Source organism: Vigna angularis, chromosome 8, assembly GCF_016808095.1.
Source record: "Vigna angularis cultivar LongXiaoDou No.4 chromosome 8, ASM1680809v1, whole genome shotgun sequence".
Lineage (NCBI taxonomy): Eukaryota > Viridiplantae > Streptophyta > Magnoliopsida > Fabales > Fabaceae > Vigna > Vigna angularis.
Window position 1 is genome coordinate 9588788 of NC_068977.1, and position 18986 is coordinate 9607773.

Genomic DNA, 18986 nt, shown 5'->3' on the forward strand with positions numbered 1-18986 from the left:
ATAAAATGTTAACTTTAAGGAATTAAATGCACCTACTCAGATGTCCAAAAATCACAAATTAGTAGTCATTGAAAAGAGTTTTGAGTCTATTTTCTAATAAAGAAATAATCACATCATTTGAAGGTCTCTGGAAAAAGTTATGATTAAAATCTTAAGTGTTACAACACTTATTGTCTTCGCATGTTGTCATTGTCTAGAATCCAGTCCATACATATTTTTGTCTAAATACTTGCAACTGCTCCTGAAATCAACACAAGCCACTTTAAGAAATTAACATAATACCAAAATCATCAAGTCTTTTAACAAAGTTACTACATTTCCCTCAAACTCCAATATCCACCAAATAAAAATAACCATGCAAAAAAACCCTTTTCTCACCGAACAAAGCTCAAACCTTGGAGAAAGAAGACACATTTACTCGTTGATGGAGAGCACGAGAGAGACAGAATGTTATAATGCTGATGGAACAACGTTAGGGGAGGTCACCTTCGAGCTCGCAATGGATGGATGAGAAAGCAATGACAAATCGTGAGAGAGGAGGAGAAAATAGTGTGACACAAACGAAAAGAGAGAGAGAGGAAGGAAGGGGAAAATGTCGACAGAGAGAAGCGAGAACGGTAATAAAACCAAGTTCGTTGACTATGGAGAAAGAAAAAGCGAAATAGATAGACGAGGGAGACAGAGTGAGAGCTTTAGTGAAAAGAGAGTGAGAGCTTTCACAAGAGAGAAAGAAGATACAAAGTGTAAGAATCTTCTCAAATAAAACCGTAAAACCCCTTTTTTTTCTTCTGAAAACACTCTCCATGTAACATTATTGCTTTTAAAAAAAAATTTAAAACGAACCGATCTCATCCTACCACCTAGCGTTGTCAAAAGGTTGCAAAAAAATAATTGTTAAAGAAAAGTTTTCCTAATAGAACCCTTTACTACTATTTAAAAGGGAAACTTTTATTGACATATTAAAACTATTTTAAAAAGGAGATTTAACATTGTTTAAATGTAATAAGGATACATATAACACTTAGTGAATTTAATGCATTATAACTAAATAAAAAATTTATAACAATACATAAAAATCAAAACCTTTATCAAAGTCATTTAAATATACACAGTTGTCATAAAATTATCAATGTCAGAAAATTAATATTATTAGTTCTAATTAAAAGATATTATATATATATATATATATATATATATATATATATATATATATATATTTAAAAAAAAATTAATCTATGTCCTCTGTCACTTGAAGATCAGTTTCCTAAATTATGATTTTTTTTCTTATTTTAATAATCAAGTATGTGTAAGTGTCATAAACTAATTATATTTAAATGAATTTCAAAAATAGTATTAAATAAAAAATAAGATAGATTTTAAAAACGTTATAAAGTTGTGTTAGTATATTATAATTAAAAGTATTATTTTTTTATATTATTTTAATTTAATATTCGTTCATATAATTTCTAAAATGACTTTTATTTAATGTAAAGTTTTTAATATGATAATCTAATTACGTACATGTATTATAATTAAAGTATCGTTGTTAGCTTATTTTAATCTATTATTGGTTTATGTAATTTATAAAACGAGTTTTTAATGTAACATTTTGAATATGATAATCATTATATTATGTAGATATATTTAAGTTATTTTTTTTAAAAAAATATTAACATACTTTTTTCTATTCTCATTTTATTAAGGGCATCATAATTTTTAATAAATTTCTAAAAAAATAAAATGCATTATAATTTTTAATAAAGTTTTAAAAGAAGAAAATATAAACTAGTTAAATAACTAACCGTAAATAAATGTTCATTACACAAAACAAATGAGAACAATGTTTTGTCAAAAAAAAAAAACTGAAACACGTTAATGAAAGAGTAAGTTTATTTTCTTTAACACGTGAATAAATTAAAAACAATTAAATAAAATTCATAAGATAATGATTAAATAAAATTATCACAATATCTTAATAAAATAGATTTTACTACATGAAATAATATTATTAATACCACTTAATTATAAAAAAATTGATGGGAAAGAATTACTTAGTTTATTTTACATTCGTTAGATGATATAACTAATTAAATAGGTTACTACATTGATAAGATAATTATTTAAGTAAGATATAGTTAATTGTTATCCATTTAGATAAAATAATTATTTAAATAGGATACCGTTAATTTACATCCATTTAAATAAAAAAATATTTGTGAAAACTAATAAAACTATTGTTTTTGTGTAAACTTCTAAAAATATACAAAATTTGTTTTACAAGTCACGTAAATAAATTAAAAATAATTAAATAAAAATCATAAGATAACGGTTAAACGTAATTATCATGATATCTTATTATATTAGATTTTAAAAGATGAAATAATATTTTAAATATGATTTAATTATTACAAAAATTGATGGGAAAGATCATAACTTAATCTATTATTTTAGGTTATATTTAATTAGATTATATAACTAATTAGATATGTTAATACATTAAGATTTGATAAGATAATTATTCAAATAAGAGATAGTTAATTGATAGTCATTTAGATAACATAATTATTTGAATATCATTTAACTAAATATTACAATATCTACTAAAATTATATTAGATTAGATATCAATGATTTAAAGGTTTAATTTATTATCATCATTAATTAATTAAGTATATTTTAATATATAATAAGTAGTTAATATGATTTTATAAATATATTTATATCTTTAAATCTCTATATAATAAACCAAAGCATAGTTATATTTGTGTTCACTAATAGTTTTCAATATCTTTAAAATGCATTATAATTTTTAATATATTTTTAAAAGAACAAAATATGAACTAGTGAAATAACTAAGAGTGAATAAATGTTCATTACCCAAAATAAATGGGAGCAATGCTTGGTTCAGAAAACAAAAACTGAATCATGTTAATGAAAGAATAAATTTATTTTCTTAAACACGTGAATAAATTAAAAATAATTAAATAAAATTCCTAAGATAATGATTAAAATAAAATTATCACAATATCTTAATAAAATAGATTTTACTACATGAAATAATATTTTTAACATGACTTAGTTATAAAAAAAAATTGATGGGAAAGATCATTATTTGATCAATATTACATTAGTTAGATGATATAACTAATTAGACATGTTACTACATTGATAAGATAATTATTTAAATAAAAAATAGTTAATTTATATCCATTTAGATAAAATAATTATCTACATAAGATATATATAGTTAATTTATATTCATTTAAATAAGATAACTATTTGCGAAAACTAATAAAAACATTATTATTGTGTAAACTTGAAAAAATATATATATTTGTTTTACAAAACACGTAAATAAATTAAAAATAATTGAATAAAATTCATAAGATAATGGTTAAACGTAATTATCACGATGTCTTACTTAATTAGATTTCACTAGATGAAATGATATTTTAAATATGATTTAATTATTAAAAAAGATTGAGGGAAAGATAATAACTTAATCTAGTTTTTAAGTTATATTTAATTAGATGATATAACTAATTAGATATGTTAATACACTAAGATTCGATAAGATAATTATTTAAATAAGAGATAGTTAATTCATAGTGATTTAGATAACATAATTATTTGAATATCATTTAACTAAATATTACAATATCTACTAAAATTATATTAGATTAGATATGATGAATGATTTAAAGATTAAGTAGATTTTAATATATAAAATAAGTAGTTTATATGATTTTGTAAATATATTCATATCTTGAAATCTCTATATAATAAACCAAAGCATAGTTATAGTTGCATTCACTAATAGTTTTCAATATTTGGAGTTCTCTTCATACATTCTTTATTTGTTTTCTATAGCGATTCTCTTCATGGAAGAAACACAACAATCTCGGAAAAAACTCATCATAAAAATCTATTCTTCACGTCCTAAGAATCGTGAAGGAGTGTGCGAATTGAAGAATAAAAAGGGATATTATGCAGAAGCCATATGGATTGACGTGAAAAGTGCATCAAAAGCTTGTGAAAGTAATGAAAATATTAGGTACGATGATCGTGGCAAGAGAAAGAAGAAGGAAATGGTGCAGAAAGAGTGGAAGAAAAGAGAAAGAAACCAAAAGGTAGAAAATGCAATGAGAATGGACAGTTGCAAGAAGATGCAGTGTTGGACGATGATGAAGCGTTTGATGGTGGGAAGACATGCATGGGTTTTAAAGAAGAATGAGCAAAACAAAAAGGTAATGAGTTTGAAGGATATTGAGTTAAAGCTAAAAAGGTTGGAGTATTCAGAAGTTGATGACTTTGCATATGACATGAGGAATGTCTTCTCTTATCCATTGGGGTATCCTCCAAAGAGTGAGATTCACAAAATTGCAAGACAGATTAGTCATGATTTTCAGTTAAAGTGGAAAACTATGAAAAAGAAGTGGATATTAGAAAAACCAAATTTGTAATAAACTTCATCTTTTTGTCTTATTCAATCAAATAACGATTTTCAAGTTTTATTATTATTTTATATTTTAATGAGGTTATTCATTTTTGTGATTTATATGTTCACGATGATATGATATGTAGTCAAATACTGTGTTTAAAATTTATATATACTGGTATGAGAAAATTAATTTAATGTTCGAAACATAATTAAAAAACTAACTTAAAACTACGTGTTTAATGAATTTTTATTGACATGTTAAAACTATTTTTAAATGGAGAATTTAACATTATTTAAATCTAATAAGATCACATATTAGGCTTAGTGAATTTAATCCATTATAACTAAATAAAAAAATTATAACAATCCATAAAAATAAAAACCTTTATCAAAGTCATCTAAAAACGAGTTGTCTTTAAATTATCAATGTCAGAAAATTAATATTATTACTTATAATTAAAAGATATTATATATATATATATATATATATAAACAATTTTTTTAAATGTTATAAGAATGAATTTAACATTGTTTAAACTATTCATTGTTTAAAATAGTTTAATGTTCGAAACATAATTAAAGAACTAACTTGAAAGTACGTGTTTAATGAATTTTTATTGACATGTTAAAACTATTTTAAAAAATGAATTTAACATTGTTTAAATGTAATAAAAATACGTGGTTTAGTGATTTTAATGCATTATAGCTAAATAAAATAATTTATAACAATATATAAAAATAATTTTTTTATCAATGTCAGAAAAAAAATACTATTAGTTTTACTGTTGGTTTTTACTTTTATTGAACTTAATATTCACGGGATTTTATCCCATTTCGTGTGATTGGCTGGAATCTCCCTTTTTTTTTATAAACTTTGCAAAAGCATTTCTAGAAGAAAAAAAAAGTTATTTATTGTTTAATATAATAAAAATTATGCATAAAAATTATGAATGAAATTTTTAATATAGACATAGAATATTTTATTTATATTAAAATAGATATAGACTAAGTTTAAAATATAAATAAAATAATAATAAATTAATTAAAAGATAAAAATTAAGATAAGATATTTATATTAGATATCTAAAAATATAATATATTTAATCTCTATAAATTAAAATTAAAATTTGTAAGTTTTTGCAGTTTTTTTTAAATTTTGTTTATAACAATGTATAAATTTAATATATTTTTTGAAATAATATTATATTTGAACGTTATACATGGATGGAGCCCCTCTTCTCTTTTTGGTAGCAGAAACTTCGGGACAGGAAAAACTTTTATACTCCAGAAGTTTCTAGAAAACAAGAAACTCGGAATACTCATTTTTCAAAACTTAACACATAAATTTGGGTAGCACTGTTTGAATGTTATTTTTGCAGAAAATATTATTTTTCTGATCATCTGAAAACAATGTTGCAGTTAGATTAAATTTCCGAGCACTTATATAAATCAATTAACACATGTGTTTATACCTTTTCTCATTCACATAAAAAATAAAAATGGGTGGAATAACTGAAAAAAAAGAATAATTTGGCATGTGTGTGGTCAACGGTGTTGTGTGGTCTGCTTTTGAGTTCTAGAAATTTCTACCAGAGTGGGGTCTTTTCCGGAAGATTGGAGTGCGTCGTTACTATTAAATATTCTGAGTGAGATTTGTTTCCCATTTGTTGTCTTTTCTTTTCTAACATTGTTTGAATGTCAACTGTTGTGGAATTTTTGACAGTTTCCATGCATAACTGGTCCATACAGGACGGTGCTGCGCTCTTAACGGGTCATACAAGTTATTAGGTCAACGTCGCTTCAAACTACCATGCCTCATTCTCTCATATATATATATACTCTACCCGATTTCACATCCCTCATCAATATCATTTTTCAATTTCTTCCTCATCTATACACAAGGTTTTATCCTAAGTCTTTTCTAGCATTGTTGTTATATATAATCATATTTGATCAAGGTATTACTTTCCATCTCAAGTTCATTTGCTTTGGAGCTTCTAATTTTTCTTGAAACAAGACTTTGATTTCGTTCATCTATAACATCAAAGCTTTTATAGTAACGAGAGTTGAGAAGGTGAGAATCAGAATTTGAATATGATGGAGAAGGTGAGTCAGTATGTGCGTGTTTTCAACCACTTTGATGAGAACGGAGACGGGAGAATATCGGCGTCGGAGTTGCGGCAGTGCGTGGAGGCGATCGGCGGGAAGGTGTCGTGGGCGGAGGCGGAGGCCTTGGTGGAGGTTCTGGACTCGGACAACGATGGGTTGGTGGGGTTGGATGATTTTGTGAGGTTTGTGGAAGAAGGAGAAGAAGAAGAGAAAGTGAAAGAGCTAAAAGAGGCTTTTAAGATGTATGAAATGGAAGGGTGTGGTTGCATCACAGCAAAGAGTTTGAAGAGAATGCTTGGTAGATTAGGAGAGTGCAAAAGCATAGATGAGTGTGAAACTATGATAGCTAGATTTGACCTAAATGGAGATGGGGTGCTTAGTTTTGATGAATTTAGGGTTATGATGTTGTAAAATGCTTTCTCTAGTTTCTTTATCAACTATCAACATATGCCATCATGTATGTGTGTACCTACATGTTTAGGGGTACCCTTTTGTTGGTACTTTTTAAATATTTTTTATATTGAGAGAAATTGGGAAATTTTTTACTGTCTCTACAGTTTTATTCTTTTAATTTTCTGCTTTTTTATTCATTCTTTAAAACGTGGTACGCGTTTCAAAATTGGTCTACATTTCTATGCACTATGCATCATTGAATTGATATCTTCACCGTGACTCGTTATCTTCTTATTTAAAAATAATAAAGTGATTTAATTAATATTAAATACTTTGATTCTCATGAAATTTTTCTTAATTAGTACTCTAATTTAAATTGCATAAAATTATAATTCATTTCTAAATATTTGATATAAAAAAAACAATAATATGTCACTTTGATATTGAATATTTGATAATATCTTGTTTCTTTTTTGTTTTATAAATTAATTTTTTTATAAAAATTATTGAATTGAGATTTTAAGAAAAATATAAAAATTTAGTTGGTTTTATTAAGAGAAAGATTGTGAGATTTTAAGAAAAATGAAAGGAAAGTTGATGAAAATTAGTGAATGATATGATAAATTAAAAAAATATTTAACTAATAAAAATATAAGATTATCATTTTACCTTTGTATATAAAAGCAATTTAAATTAAATTGTAAATAGTGTAAATTATATTATAATGAAATGTGAGTGATTATTTAAATGGGAAAAATTAATATTGAGAAAAATATATTAAATTAAAATATTATGTTTAGAAATTTAAATGAAATAAAATTTTGGGGATTAGTTTAAATAAAATTAAGTAATAATTTAACTTTATAAAACTATTTTGGTAAAGGTGGAAAAGTGAAAAAACATTAAGGACAAAATGATAATTGTGTTGGAAGTGAACTAACTTTTCACTCAAATCTCTTCATTCTAGTAAAGATCATTCTTTTTCCAATCTCCCAAATTCGTCCTTGCAAATCCTCTTAAATCAAATCATCTTATACAAACACAAGACATACTTGCCTTTTCATCCTTTACTACACTAAATAGGTGAAAAGAAATGCCTAAGAATGCAATTGTTAGATCAAATGTAGTCAATTAGTCATTCATTTTGTTTTAAAAAATATTTTATTATTTATTGATTATATATCTCGTTTAAACAAAAAAATTAAGTTTAAATTTAAATAAAAAATCAATTTTTATGTACAATTTAAATCAAATTAATTAACAAAATATTAATGTAAATAAATTTGATCTTTCTAAAACAATAAATTTAAATGTTACGCCATATATATTTTAAAAAATTATTTTTTTATAAAATTACTTTAACTTCATAAGTTTAGATAAAAATAAATAAATTAACATTTATTTCATTAGTAATTTTATTTTGATAATTTCAAAAAGAAATACTAAAATAAAATTCACTTATAATTAGTAGTAGATAATGAGTATCTACTCATTGAATAAATTGATACTTATACTCGTTTTATCCATAAACATATATGTTAAACATATATATTCATTATCCTGAATATCTATTAAAAATATTTATTTAATATTTATTACAAATTTTATCCACAAATATTTACGAGGAAAATATTTTGAGTTATAATTACAAACTCATTCTTGAATGATATTGTTTTATTATAGATGACAAAGAGTGATGTTCTTAATAAAGATATGAGAAGGAATGAATATGGTTCTTTATCTCAATCTGAGTTGCTTGTCATAGAAATTAGGGAGAGAAATAGAAAAAGGAACCGAAAGGTGATAGAGAGAAAAGAAAAAACAAGTCCAAGTCAAGATACAACAATATAAAGTGTCATTATTGTAATAAAACTAGGCACATTTAGAAATATTGTTTTAAGTGAAAAAAAAAGACAACAAAGACAAAATGGCCAAGCAAAAAGAGAATGATCATGATGATGATAGTGTCACTACTACTATAATGGTGATCTTATTCTTCTTTGAGAATTTGAGTCAGTTAATCTTGTATCTGATGAGAAGATGTAGATTATTGATAATAGTGCTGCATTGCATGTTACATTGAGAAAGAAGTTCTTCACATCTTACACTTTTGGCGATTTTGGAGTGTTGAAGATGGATAATGATTATGTCTCTAAGGTGATTGGTGCTGGTGATGTTTGCTTGCAAAACAACATGAGAATGCAGTTGTTGCTTAAAGGAGTTAAACATGCTTCTGATGTTCGTTTTAACTTAATTTATGTGAAAATGCTTGATGATGGTGGTTATGATAATCACTTTGGTTTTGGAAAGTGAAAACTCACCAAAGGAAATTTGGTTATGGCTAGAGGAGAAAAATAAGCTAAATTGTACTTGACAAAAGCTTTGGTTGCTAAAGACACTATGAATGTCATGGATATAAAGGTGCCTTTGTGGCACCAAAATCTTAGTTTATATTAGTGAAAAATGGTAAGGGTTAAAAACTACAGAATTGGAGAGATGTTCTCAATGCATGGTGGACAAACAAACTAGGGTATCCCTGAAGAAGCATCTGACCTCAAAGAAGTCAGGATTGTTATAATTGGTGCATTCTGATGTTTATGACCCGTTGAAGGTAAAGTCATTTAATTGTTCACTTTACTTTGTTACTTTTATTGATGATTGTTCTAGGTAGTTATTTGTCTTTCTACTTCAATAAAGAATCAAATACTTGAAAAGTTCAAGAATTTCATGTTTTGGTTGAGAAACAATAAGATAAGAAATTGAAAGATATTTGTAATGATAATGGTGGTGAATATCATGGATCCTTTTATGCTTATTATAAACAACATGATTTTGCATAGGGAGAAGACTTCTCCTAAAACTCCTCAACTGACTCAAAAACCTATATATTTAGTTTCATTTAACACTTAGTATTGTTTATTATGATAAATATTACATAACATCTTGCGAGGTTTAATATTGGTGAAGACTAATATTGGTTAATGAAAGTTAGCCTATTATTAAATATACTAGACTATCTTAATTAAATCACTTAATATCCTACCATATTCTAACAAAGAGATGTAATTGTATAATGTGCAAAGCTAATACCTTATTAAACTAGACATCTCATGGTTAACCATCAATCATTGAAATATCATATGATAATAGTATTTAGAAAGTTGTCATCCTGCATCCTTCAATACCTTAAAAATAAACCAAGTCATATAAATATATGAAGAAAATCCAATTTTAAATATTGTGTTAGAAAAGGCTTGATCTTCAAGTAAAAATGAAAAAACAAATTCCTAAATCCGACATTAGCTATTTTTTTTAAGAAAGAAATGTGTCAAATTCAATTCACTTTAAATTTTCGGTTACAAAATTATCTTAAATTAAAACTGAATATAAGTCTTTATAATTTTTAATAACATTTTTCAATTAAAATTGAGATTAGACATCAATAATCCTTACCAAGATGTAAAACAAACATGTTATTATTAAGATAAAATTGTAATTCTAATTACAAAAGCAAGTACAAGGTAACTTTGAAAGAGTGTGAAATGTTTCTTGAAGAAGACTACTTACTCACTGTTGATCCACACTTCCCTAAGGAGTTCATATCTGAGAGGAGATTGGTTGCCAACTTGTTTGAACTTGAAGGTGGATTTTGTTAAAAGTTTTGAGGATGAGGAAGCACTCAAGAATATTGAAGACAATGGGGACTTCAATTCTTCCAACTCATCATCACTTGTGTGTGACTTCCTAACAATTGATGATCTGTTTCTTCTTAGATGATATTTGCTTCCCATCTCTCCCACAATGCTTGCAATGGAAGATGGTCTTGGAGATGAATACACAATGGGACCTGCAATGCATGGAAAGTTGTTCACAGGCTCTTTTCCATCTTCCATCTCATTCTGTGCCAAGTTAGAAAAAAAAAAGCTAAACATCAATATAAGAATGATTTAACTTGAATTCTACTTACATAATCAATTAAAAACTACGACTTTTAGACTGATTATATTTCCTTTTCATTTGTAAGTCTCAACTCAACTTAAAGGTAATGATTATTATTTTTAGGTTTAATTAAGTTTCAAAATTTTTATTGGATATATTTTGATTGAGTCTGCATTATATTTTTTGGTCTCTAGACAAAATTATATTTTTTAATCGAGTCTCTATGTTTTAATATAAAATATTGTATGTGTTAATATAAAATATTGTAGTTAATATAAAACCATGAGTGATTTTTCTTACTATTGAAAATTTATTAAATAACAAAAACAATAATGATAACAGGAACAATTATCGCTGTCTGATCACATGGAAGTCATCAAGGAAAATGATGATCCCATATTTAACACATTTTCAATAAAAAACAATAAAATTGATTGATTATTTTATATTAATTACAATATTATTTTTATATTAACTATAAAATCTAACCTTTATAACATTTGAAAAAAGTAAGTAAGATGATGCAAGGGCAAATAACAACCACTCAGTTAACAAAATCATTAAAAGACCAGCATTCAATTAAAATATATAAAATTTTTGAGCATCACTAGAAAAACTTAATAAAATCCTAAATTTATGAGAAACTTAAAACTTAATTAAGTCTACTTTTTTATAACAACTAATCTTTGATGTATTATATGTTAAGTGTTTTAAACTAAAATATCCTTAATAATATATATTGACAAACATTTAAAAGAAAAAAAAAATATTAGCTACAATTATAATTCAAAACAAATATAAATTAACCATTTTTTTAATAAATCAAATCGATCCGATAGTTCAGTCTTACAAATAATAAAAGTTATTGTTATAAATAGACGGTAAATTTATCATATATGTCAGGCAAGGTAAAATCAATACATAAACTATGTTCTTTATAATTAGAAAAATAAATAATATATGCAGTAAACTAAATAAATCCAAAAGAGTAAATTAACATTATTAGTAATATACTAATATAATTATAATTTAATATATATATATATATGTGTGTGTGTGTATGTGTGTGTGATTGTATCCATATCTTAATTTTTTAACAAAATCATTGTCTTTTATACCATGTTCAATCCTTGTATCTTTATATCATATTCAACAGAAGATCCTCTCTAATAAAGCAAAAAGAATTGAAGAGCAAATTTGGATATCTAACCTCTGAGTCCAGAGCTTCAAAGACATCAGAGGGAACAGAATCAGGGCAAAGCTCATCTGGGACAAAATTGTGCAGAATCTTCTTGACAAGTGTTGCATTGAGCATAGGGCATACCTTAACAAACAAGAATACTTTCAGTATGAATAGTGAAACATAACAGCATGGTAGCAATTAACTACATGAAGAAAAGTTCAGTTTCATTGCCAAATCAACCTCATTTCTGATGGATGCATTTAACAGCATATCCTTAGGAAGCATTAGAAGGTCACTTAGAGCATTCAGAAGACTGAAGGACTTTAAGGATGCATTTTGTTTTTGTTCATTGTTATCAGTTTCAGCTTTATCTTCAATCGAATCATCATCATCATCATCCATGCCAAATAGGTCAGTCAACCATCTTGACCAGGTCCCAATCTGAGAGTAAGAAATTGTATTCAAAATGTAGATTCACTTTCTAATACAACAGCTATTCAGGTAATTCCAAAAACAAAAAGCCAAGTTCATTGCCTAATTTAAAAGCTGCATTTATGTCAAAAACATTTATAAAAAAAGAAAGCAACTTGATTGGACAAATTAAGGGTATATTTAGACAAACTCTTTCATGAACACTTACAGAAGAGAAAAATGAGAAGAAAAAATCAGATGAACTTTTTCATAGACTAAAGTTGGCATGCAACGATACAAACAGACACAAATTAAGAAGTTACCACAGTTTTTAGCTGTGCACCGGCTCCAAAGCTTATTTTCCCAGGTGGAATGGGGAGAACCTTGGGATCACTAACAGCATCAGATACAGGATCGGTTGGTATTTCATCAGAAGATTCGCGAAGAATAGCATTGAACATAGCCACATCTAATCTGGCAACACATTGCTCCATTATCTAGATTTAAGTAGCAGAAAAGTATTCTCATGTCAAGTTCTTCTCTAAGAACTGAAGATAGTAATATGAATTAATACATTATGCAGATATATCAGTCTACATTAAGGGAAATTGTTCAACAGAATTACATTTAGCATCTCAAGAATTAAGACAGGTGATGTATTTCCCAACACCTTATAATTGCCATAGTTTTTAGTACAAATATCACCCAGCTCTGTCAGTTAAATTTTCCAGCATGAACTGATGATAATAATGTTTGAAGAAAATATAAATAAAATCTTCATCTATTAGGAACTATGACAGACCAAAATTGAAAACAAGTCTTTTATCCTCAGCATATTTTGGACCTTTAGTTTAAACATGTTTTTCACTAATTGTTTATCCTGCACTTGTTTTTAGATTGCTGTACAATCACAACTTTCAAAGCCTAAACCTTACAAACTCCAGGAAAACCATATAAAAGATGTAAACAAAGTGCAAAAAGCAATGTGATGGAAACTTTGGTTTTGTTTCAAAACAAAGATTGGGAAACTATTAAATTAGACTGACCAATCTAGAAAGCATAGGCAAACAGCCACACTCATGCCCTCCAGCTCGAATAGGACAGATCCTTTCACAGGCTTCCCTAAAAGCATTCTTCCAAATATATAGAGACAAGTTACCCTGCTCTTGATCACATGAGCTAGAAGTCCTTCTGTAGCTTTTTCTTGGGTCTGAAACCACTTCTTTGCTGTTGAACTTTGTGTGTTGCATATGTGGAATCAAAATCTGGGCATAGACAAAGAAGGATTCATTTTAGACTACAATGGAATTTTGTGACATTTAATCATCAGCAAATAGATATCATTTGTAGGATTGTTCAAGGGGAGGATAAGATCAAGGCATTACCTGCCACCAGATAGATTCTATAATGCGAGAAAAGATCCATGCTTCCACCTTTTCCAGTGCTAATAGGAGTACCTGGGGATCATCCCAGTTACCAAAACCTCCATATCCCAATGCTGCATTTTCATCTTTTCTGGGGTAAAACCCCTTCACCCTTAGTGAAGCTGTTACCTTACCATACCTCTCCTCATCACTTTTCCTTCTCCTACCAGCTCCTGCAGGATTTGAAGGATCTTTGACGGTTCGGCTTATAATTGTTCTCAAGGCTATAGTATTAGACAGCCAAAAGGTCAACCTGTAATTATGAAAGAAGAGGTAAAGCAGCTGGCACAGTTCATGGGAAACTACAGTTTCCATCAACGGCAACAAAATTCATCAGAACATCACTTGAACAAAGTCTAAACATTAATAGTCCAACCCCTTTAAGTTAAGAGTTTTGTGCAGGATTTCTGCTTCATTATTTTAAAATAAAGTTTAGTTTTAGTCCATTCTCATCCTAGAAGGCATTTTTGTAGCACTGTATCACATGTCCGGTATAAGGAAACTATTATCTGACTCAACTTGTTTCCTGAATTAACAAATTAACGACAATAAATGTTGTTTTATAAAAGATATTACAACATTTGATGAAGCTGCAGCTTGTGATTCTTAGGACTGATGAACATCTAACACAATGTTAGTTCTCAGTGATAGGATACTTGGAAAAGTCATAGAATAGAATGCTGTAAGAATATGGCTCAAATGTACCTCGGGACATCATTTCCACATGCCTTTGCAACAAGTACTAATCCTGAAACAGAACTTTTAGCTGCTCCAGCCCTTCTTCCTGGAACATTTTCTTTACAAGCATGAAGATAGAGCCTGGAAAGGCGCCGTGCTGGGGCGTGAACTTTACTTGTGGAGTTTCCATGCTCAGAAACTACTGAATATAAAGCAGACTCAACTGCAGCAGCTTCTCTTAACTCTCCTTCAAGCATCTTTATCTTCTTCTCCAACTGCTCAACTTTTCCATCTAAAGTACCATTTCTTGCTTCCTTTGTTTGAATCTTAGAATTTCTTCTTTCATTGCTTCTGTTCCCTCCACTGTTTTGTGAATGCCCAAGAATGCCATTTTCATTTAATTCAGCATGATGATTGCTACCAGGAGAACCAGTATTCCTAGCCGAGTCTGCTGGTATCCTCACAGACTTGATGTTCTTTAGTCTTTCACTTCTGAGATTATTTTCCTGCATAGCAATATTTGACCCTCCAAAAGAGTATGTATTGATATCTATTGAGGCTTGATCATTGGCATCTTGTGCTTCAAATTTTTCATCCTCAATGCAGTTTTGCCTATCCAAATCATATTTTTCATTTCCACTTATGTCCTCAACAGAACTATGGAAGATTTTATCACCTCCACTCTCCTTCATTGAATATTCGTCACCATATTCAGTTTCATCATAGTTTTCAAAGCCAGGACTTTTGCCAGTGAATTTAGCTCTATCTTGAGATGATGTTTGTTTTGAATAAATGCCAAAAGTACTTCCGTTTGTGTTTCTTTGGACATCTGCAACTATATTTCTGTAGTTAGCAAGCTTTTCTTGAAAACTCTGATCCAAAGTTTCATGGCCACTGCTTCTTGTGTTGCTTCTAGAATTTATGTCCAAATCCTCAAAAATTGAAGATGATGAAGAAGTATTGGCACTTGGTGAAGCGGAAAACTTTTTAATTGACAATGAATTGTGAATAGGAGAGTTAGAAGCATGATCATTTACTAGACTCCTGATAGAAGATACATCCAATGATGACATGTAAGAACTCCTCTCAAGCTTCTGGTGTGTATCTTTCTGCATCATATTCATGTTTTCAAGCCTTGTTTCCGAGGCCACGGGATGTTCCATGGTTTTCACACCAGTGTTGCTAATTGGTTCATTCTGCAATTCAGTTGAAATTACTATATTGATTTAAGAGGAATTTCTTCATATATTCATACATGACAAACAACAAAACCACAGTAATTTATCACACTACTGATGAAAAATATGATTATTATATTACAATAATGATTTTATATTAAATTTATAACACTATTAAAAAAGAAATCAAGAACAATTACCTTTCCTAATTTCAGCGGGGTAAACCCTCTGGAGTTAAGGGCAGGAGAAACTGCAGCTGCAGACGAATGTGAGGAGACATCATCATCAGTAAAAGAGGCAATTTCAGCTTCTTCAGCATATTCTTCATTCATGAGTGTTGACACTGAGTCACCACCATTATTCTCCTTGGATGAGGAACTAGCACGCTTCATATCAAGAGGCTGAATTTTAAGGAACAGAAGTGGCTGTTCTGTGTTCCTGTAACTCCTCTTGCAGTTCATAGGAACACTAGTGCTTAAGGACTCTTTGAGTGTCCCATATTCTGCCAAGTCTATGACTGCAGTTCCCAACAACTGACCCTTAATAGTCCTATCTCTTCGTGGCTCATACAAGTTGAACTCCAAACAATTCTTTTGGAACACATCAGTATCACCACTTCTTACAGACATATCCCTCAACAAAGTCACATGTAGCCTAAAGGACTTGTTGAATTCGATTCTTCCTTCACCTATAACTGAACCAAGAGAGGGTGCAACAGGAGTAGTAGAACCTGATGCACATTCACCATTTTTCCACTCTATCAACACGGATCGCAGGGATCTTAGAGACTGTGATGGGGGCCAAGGCTTAATCTCCTGAATGTGAATGAGGAAATCAATTTGAACTGTGACACCTCCTCTGTTCTTTCCTCTCGTGCCTAGAACCATAGCTTCTAAGGATTAATGAGTACAACAATCACCAGCACTCTGAAGCAAACCAGCTTGAGAACTCAAAAAGATTTCACAAACTGCACATAGTTTTAATGCAACAAGAACAGCTTGTGAAGTATGAATTTAATATATAAACACATGCAAAGAAGTTCTTAAGTGATCACTTACAAGAATCATATTTAGAAAGGTGTATAAAATGGAAAGGACTTAAAACCAAGAAGAAAACTAATAATGTGGACCACTGAATCCAGTTACAAGTCTTAAATACATAACATGACGACATAAAAGTCATTAAAATTTTACAGATAAATTTTTAAAAAAAATATAAAGAATAACCAGCTGCAATATGAATGGGGGATCCATTTGAACTGCGACACGTCTACTGTTCTTTATCACCATGGCTAGAACCATAAGGTCATGAATCCTCACCAGAAGAACCTTTAACTTCAACTTGGTTCAATTTGCAGAATAATCACAAACCCTCTCAAGAAAATCCAGCTTGAGAAATCATAATAAATTCACAAGACATAACTTCAATGCAACACAGAACATCCTCTGAAGTGTGCACTTCAATATGCAGGATCAAATTTACAAACTGCTACAGAGAACCACCCAAAAAACCAAAAGGATACCAACGGGGAAGAGCTAAAGCCAAGAACAAAATAAATAATGTGGACCACTGAATCCAGTTACAAGTTAAATACACAACATAAAAGTCATTAAATCTTTTACAGATATTTAAAGAAGACCCAGTGGTGCAATGTAGACCTTAATTACCTGGAAAAACAGTGGTTGGTAGAGACAGTGAAAGAATCCGAAAGCTGCAAGAAAACTGAAATGGGGTGACCATATTCCTGAGACCATGAGATATACGAATGTAGTTGTTTTTTCTAATGTTTCTATTTTGTTCTGACACTGTTGTTTCTGGTTCACTTTTAGTTGCTGCTTGTGAAGCACACTAAGTCACTGGAACATATATATATATATATATATATATATATATATATATATAATATTGCAGCATCCAAGCAAAGGATAGAATTTGCAGGTTAAAGTGGTTTAAAAAAGAGTTAAAAGTTTGGCCTGGTAAGTTAGCAAGAATATGTAATTCATTTGGTAAGGGTCATCAAAGGGATTGTTTGGTGTAAACTACTGAAATCACCATGCTCCTTGATGGTGATGCCTCACCAGAATCAAGCCACTTTCTCATCAAACGTTGGTTTGAGTTAATGTGGCTGCACCAGAATGTTTATATACTAATGATTGATGTATTACCACAGTTTTCACAGCGTAACTAATTCAAAGCATAAGATATGATAATCAAGAATATACTCCTAAGTAATATTTTGAATAAATTGTATCTATACCTAAAAATAAAAATAAACTTAATGAAAAGATTAAGGATTCAAAATAACTTTAGATTTTTAATGAATTTTGATTAATAGTAAAAGAATAGCATAAAGAATTTACTTTTTTCAATAAATTTTATTATAGTTAAAATTTATTTATATTTAAAAAGTGTGATTTTCTTATAAATAAAATAAGAATATAGAACTTATTTTAATTTTTTTTTAGTTTATACCGTCCAACTTATAATCTCTATTAGTAGTTAGCATGTAAATATCACAAAAATCATATACATTGTAAGTGTTATGGTTGCATGACATAGATGTTACACATCATACATAATGGTATTGGTTACTCTACCAATGAAAAAACAAACATAGACGAAGGCGCGTCACACCAACACGCAACTCCATGCGTGGTTTCTACGCAAATTAATGTTCAACCAGCACAACTTTCAAAAACTCTAGGAAACTGGATAAATTTTATAGTTACCTAATTTCTTTCACATTTTATAATTATTAAATATTTAACTATATTTATTGACATATCACAAAAGAAATTAGAAAATTTGAAACATCATCATTAAATTAGCTTTTTTAAATGACATAGTTATTTTAATAATTTATTTATTAATTTATTTTATTTATTTTATTGATTCATTAATTATGTAGCAATAAATGAACATATTACAAAATTTATATAAATAAAAGCACGTCTTCATTTCTAAATTTTTCAATATTTTTTATAATTTTGATTTAAATTTATTAAAATAAGTCAACTTTTAAAAGGTTACATAATATTGGAAATATATTTTAGAAGCAAGAATTTCGAGGTACGATTGGTATTTAATTATATTGTTCAGAAGTGGTATTCTAAGACAAGACTTCTTTTTAGCTTATTTTTTTAACTTTTAATTTTTAATTTAAGAAAAAAATTATTTCATTTTGACATATATTTATAATTTGATGAATACATTTAAATTTTAATATTAAAT

The 18986-nt window shown here is 28.3% G+C and overlaps 3 protein-coding genes across 4 annotated transcripts; 2 read left to right on the plus strand and 1 right to left on the minus strand.

Annotated features, from left to right (window-relative positions):
- Positions 1-3880: 3880 nt before the first annotated feature.
- On the plus strand, positions 3881-4462 carry LOC108344459 (transcription factor GTE12). The gene has a single exon (XM_017582901.1). It carries the CDS (start codon positions 3881-3883, stop codon positions 4460-4462), a length of 582 nt encoding a protein of 193 aa, XP_017438390.1.
- A 1733-nt stretch (positions 4463-6195) lies between these two features.
- LOC108345502 (putative calcium-binding protein CML19) lies at positions 6196-7078 on the plus strand. The gene has a single exon (XM_017584080.2). It carries the CDS (start codon positions 6535-6537, stop codon positions 6958-6960), a length of 426 nt encoding a protein of 141 aa, XP_017439569.1. The 5' UTR covers positions 6196-6534; the 3' UTR covers positions 6961-7078.
- Positions 7079-10385: 3307 nt separating this feature from the next.
- On the minus strand, positions 10386-17594 carry LOC108346149 (uncharacterized). 2 transcript variants are annotated; one of them, XM_017585165.2, is made up of 9 exons: positions 17423-17594; positions 15956-16722; positions 14605-15773; positions 13861-14152; positions 13522-13740; positions 12799-12972; positions 12305-12505; positions 12092-12205; positions 10386-10841 (listed from the first exon to the last, which is right to left on the minus strand). In XM_017585165.2, exons 2-9 carry the CDS (start codon positions 16640-16642, stop codon positions 10506-10508), a joined length of 3192 nt encoding a protein of 1063 aa, XP_017440654.1. In that variant the 5' UTR covers positions 16643-16722; positions 17423-17594; the 3' UTR covers positions 10386-10505. The 2 variants fall into 2 exon arrangements, with proteins under 2 accessions (XP_017440654.1, XP_052723643.1); XM_052867683.1 differs by lacking the exon at positions 17423-17594 and adding an exon at positions 16982-17360.
- Between the last annotated feature and the right edge of the window lie 1392 nt (positions 17595-18986).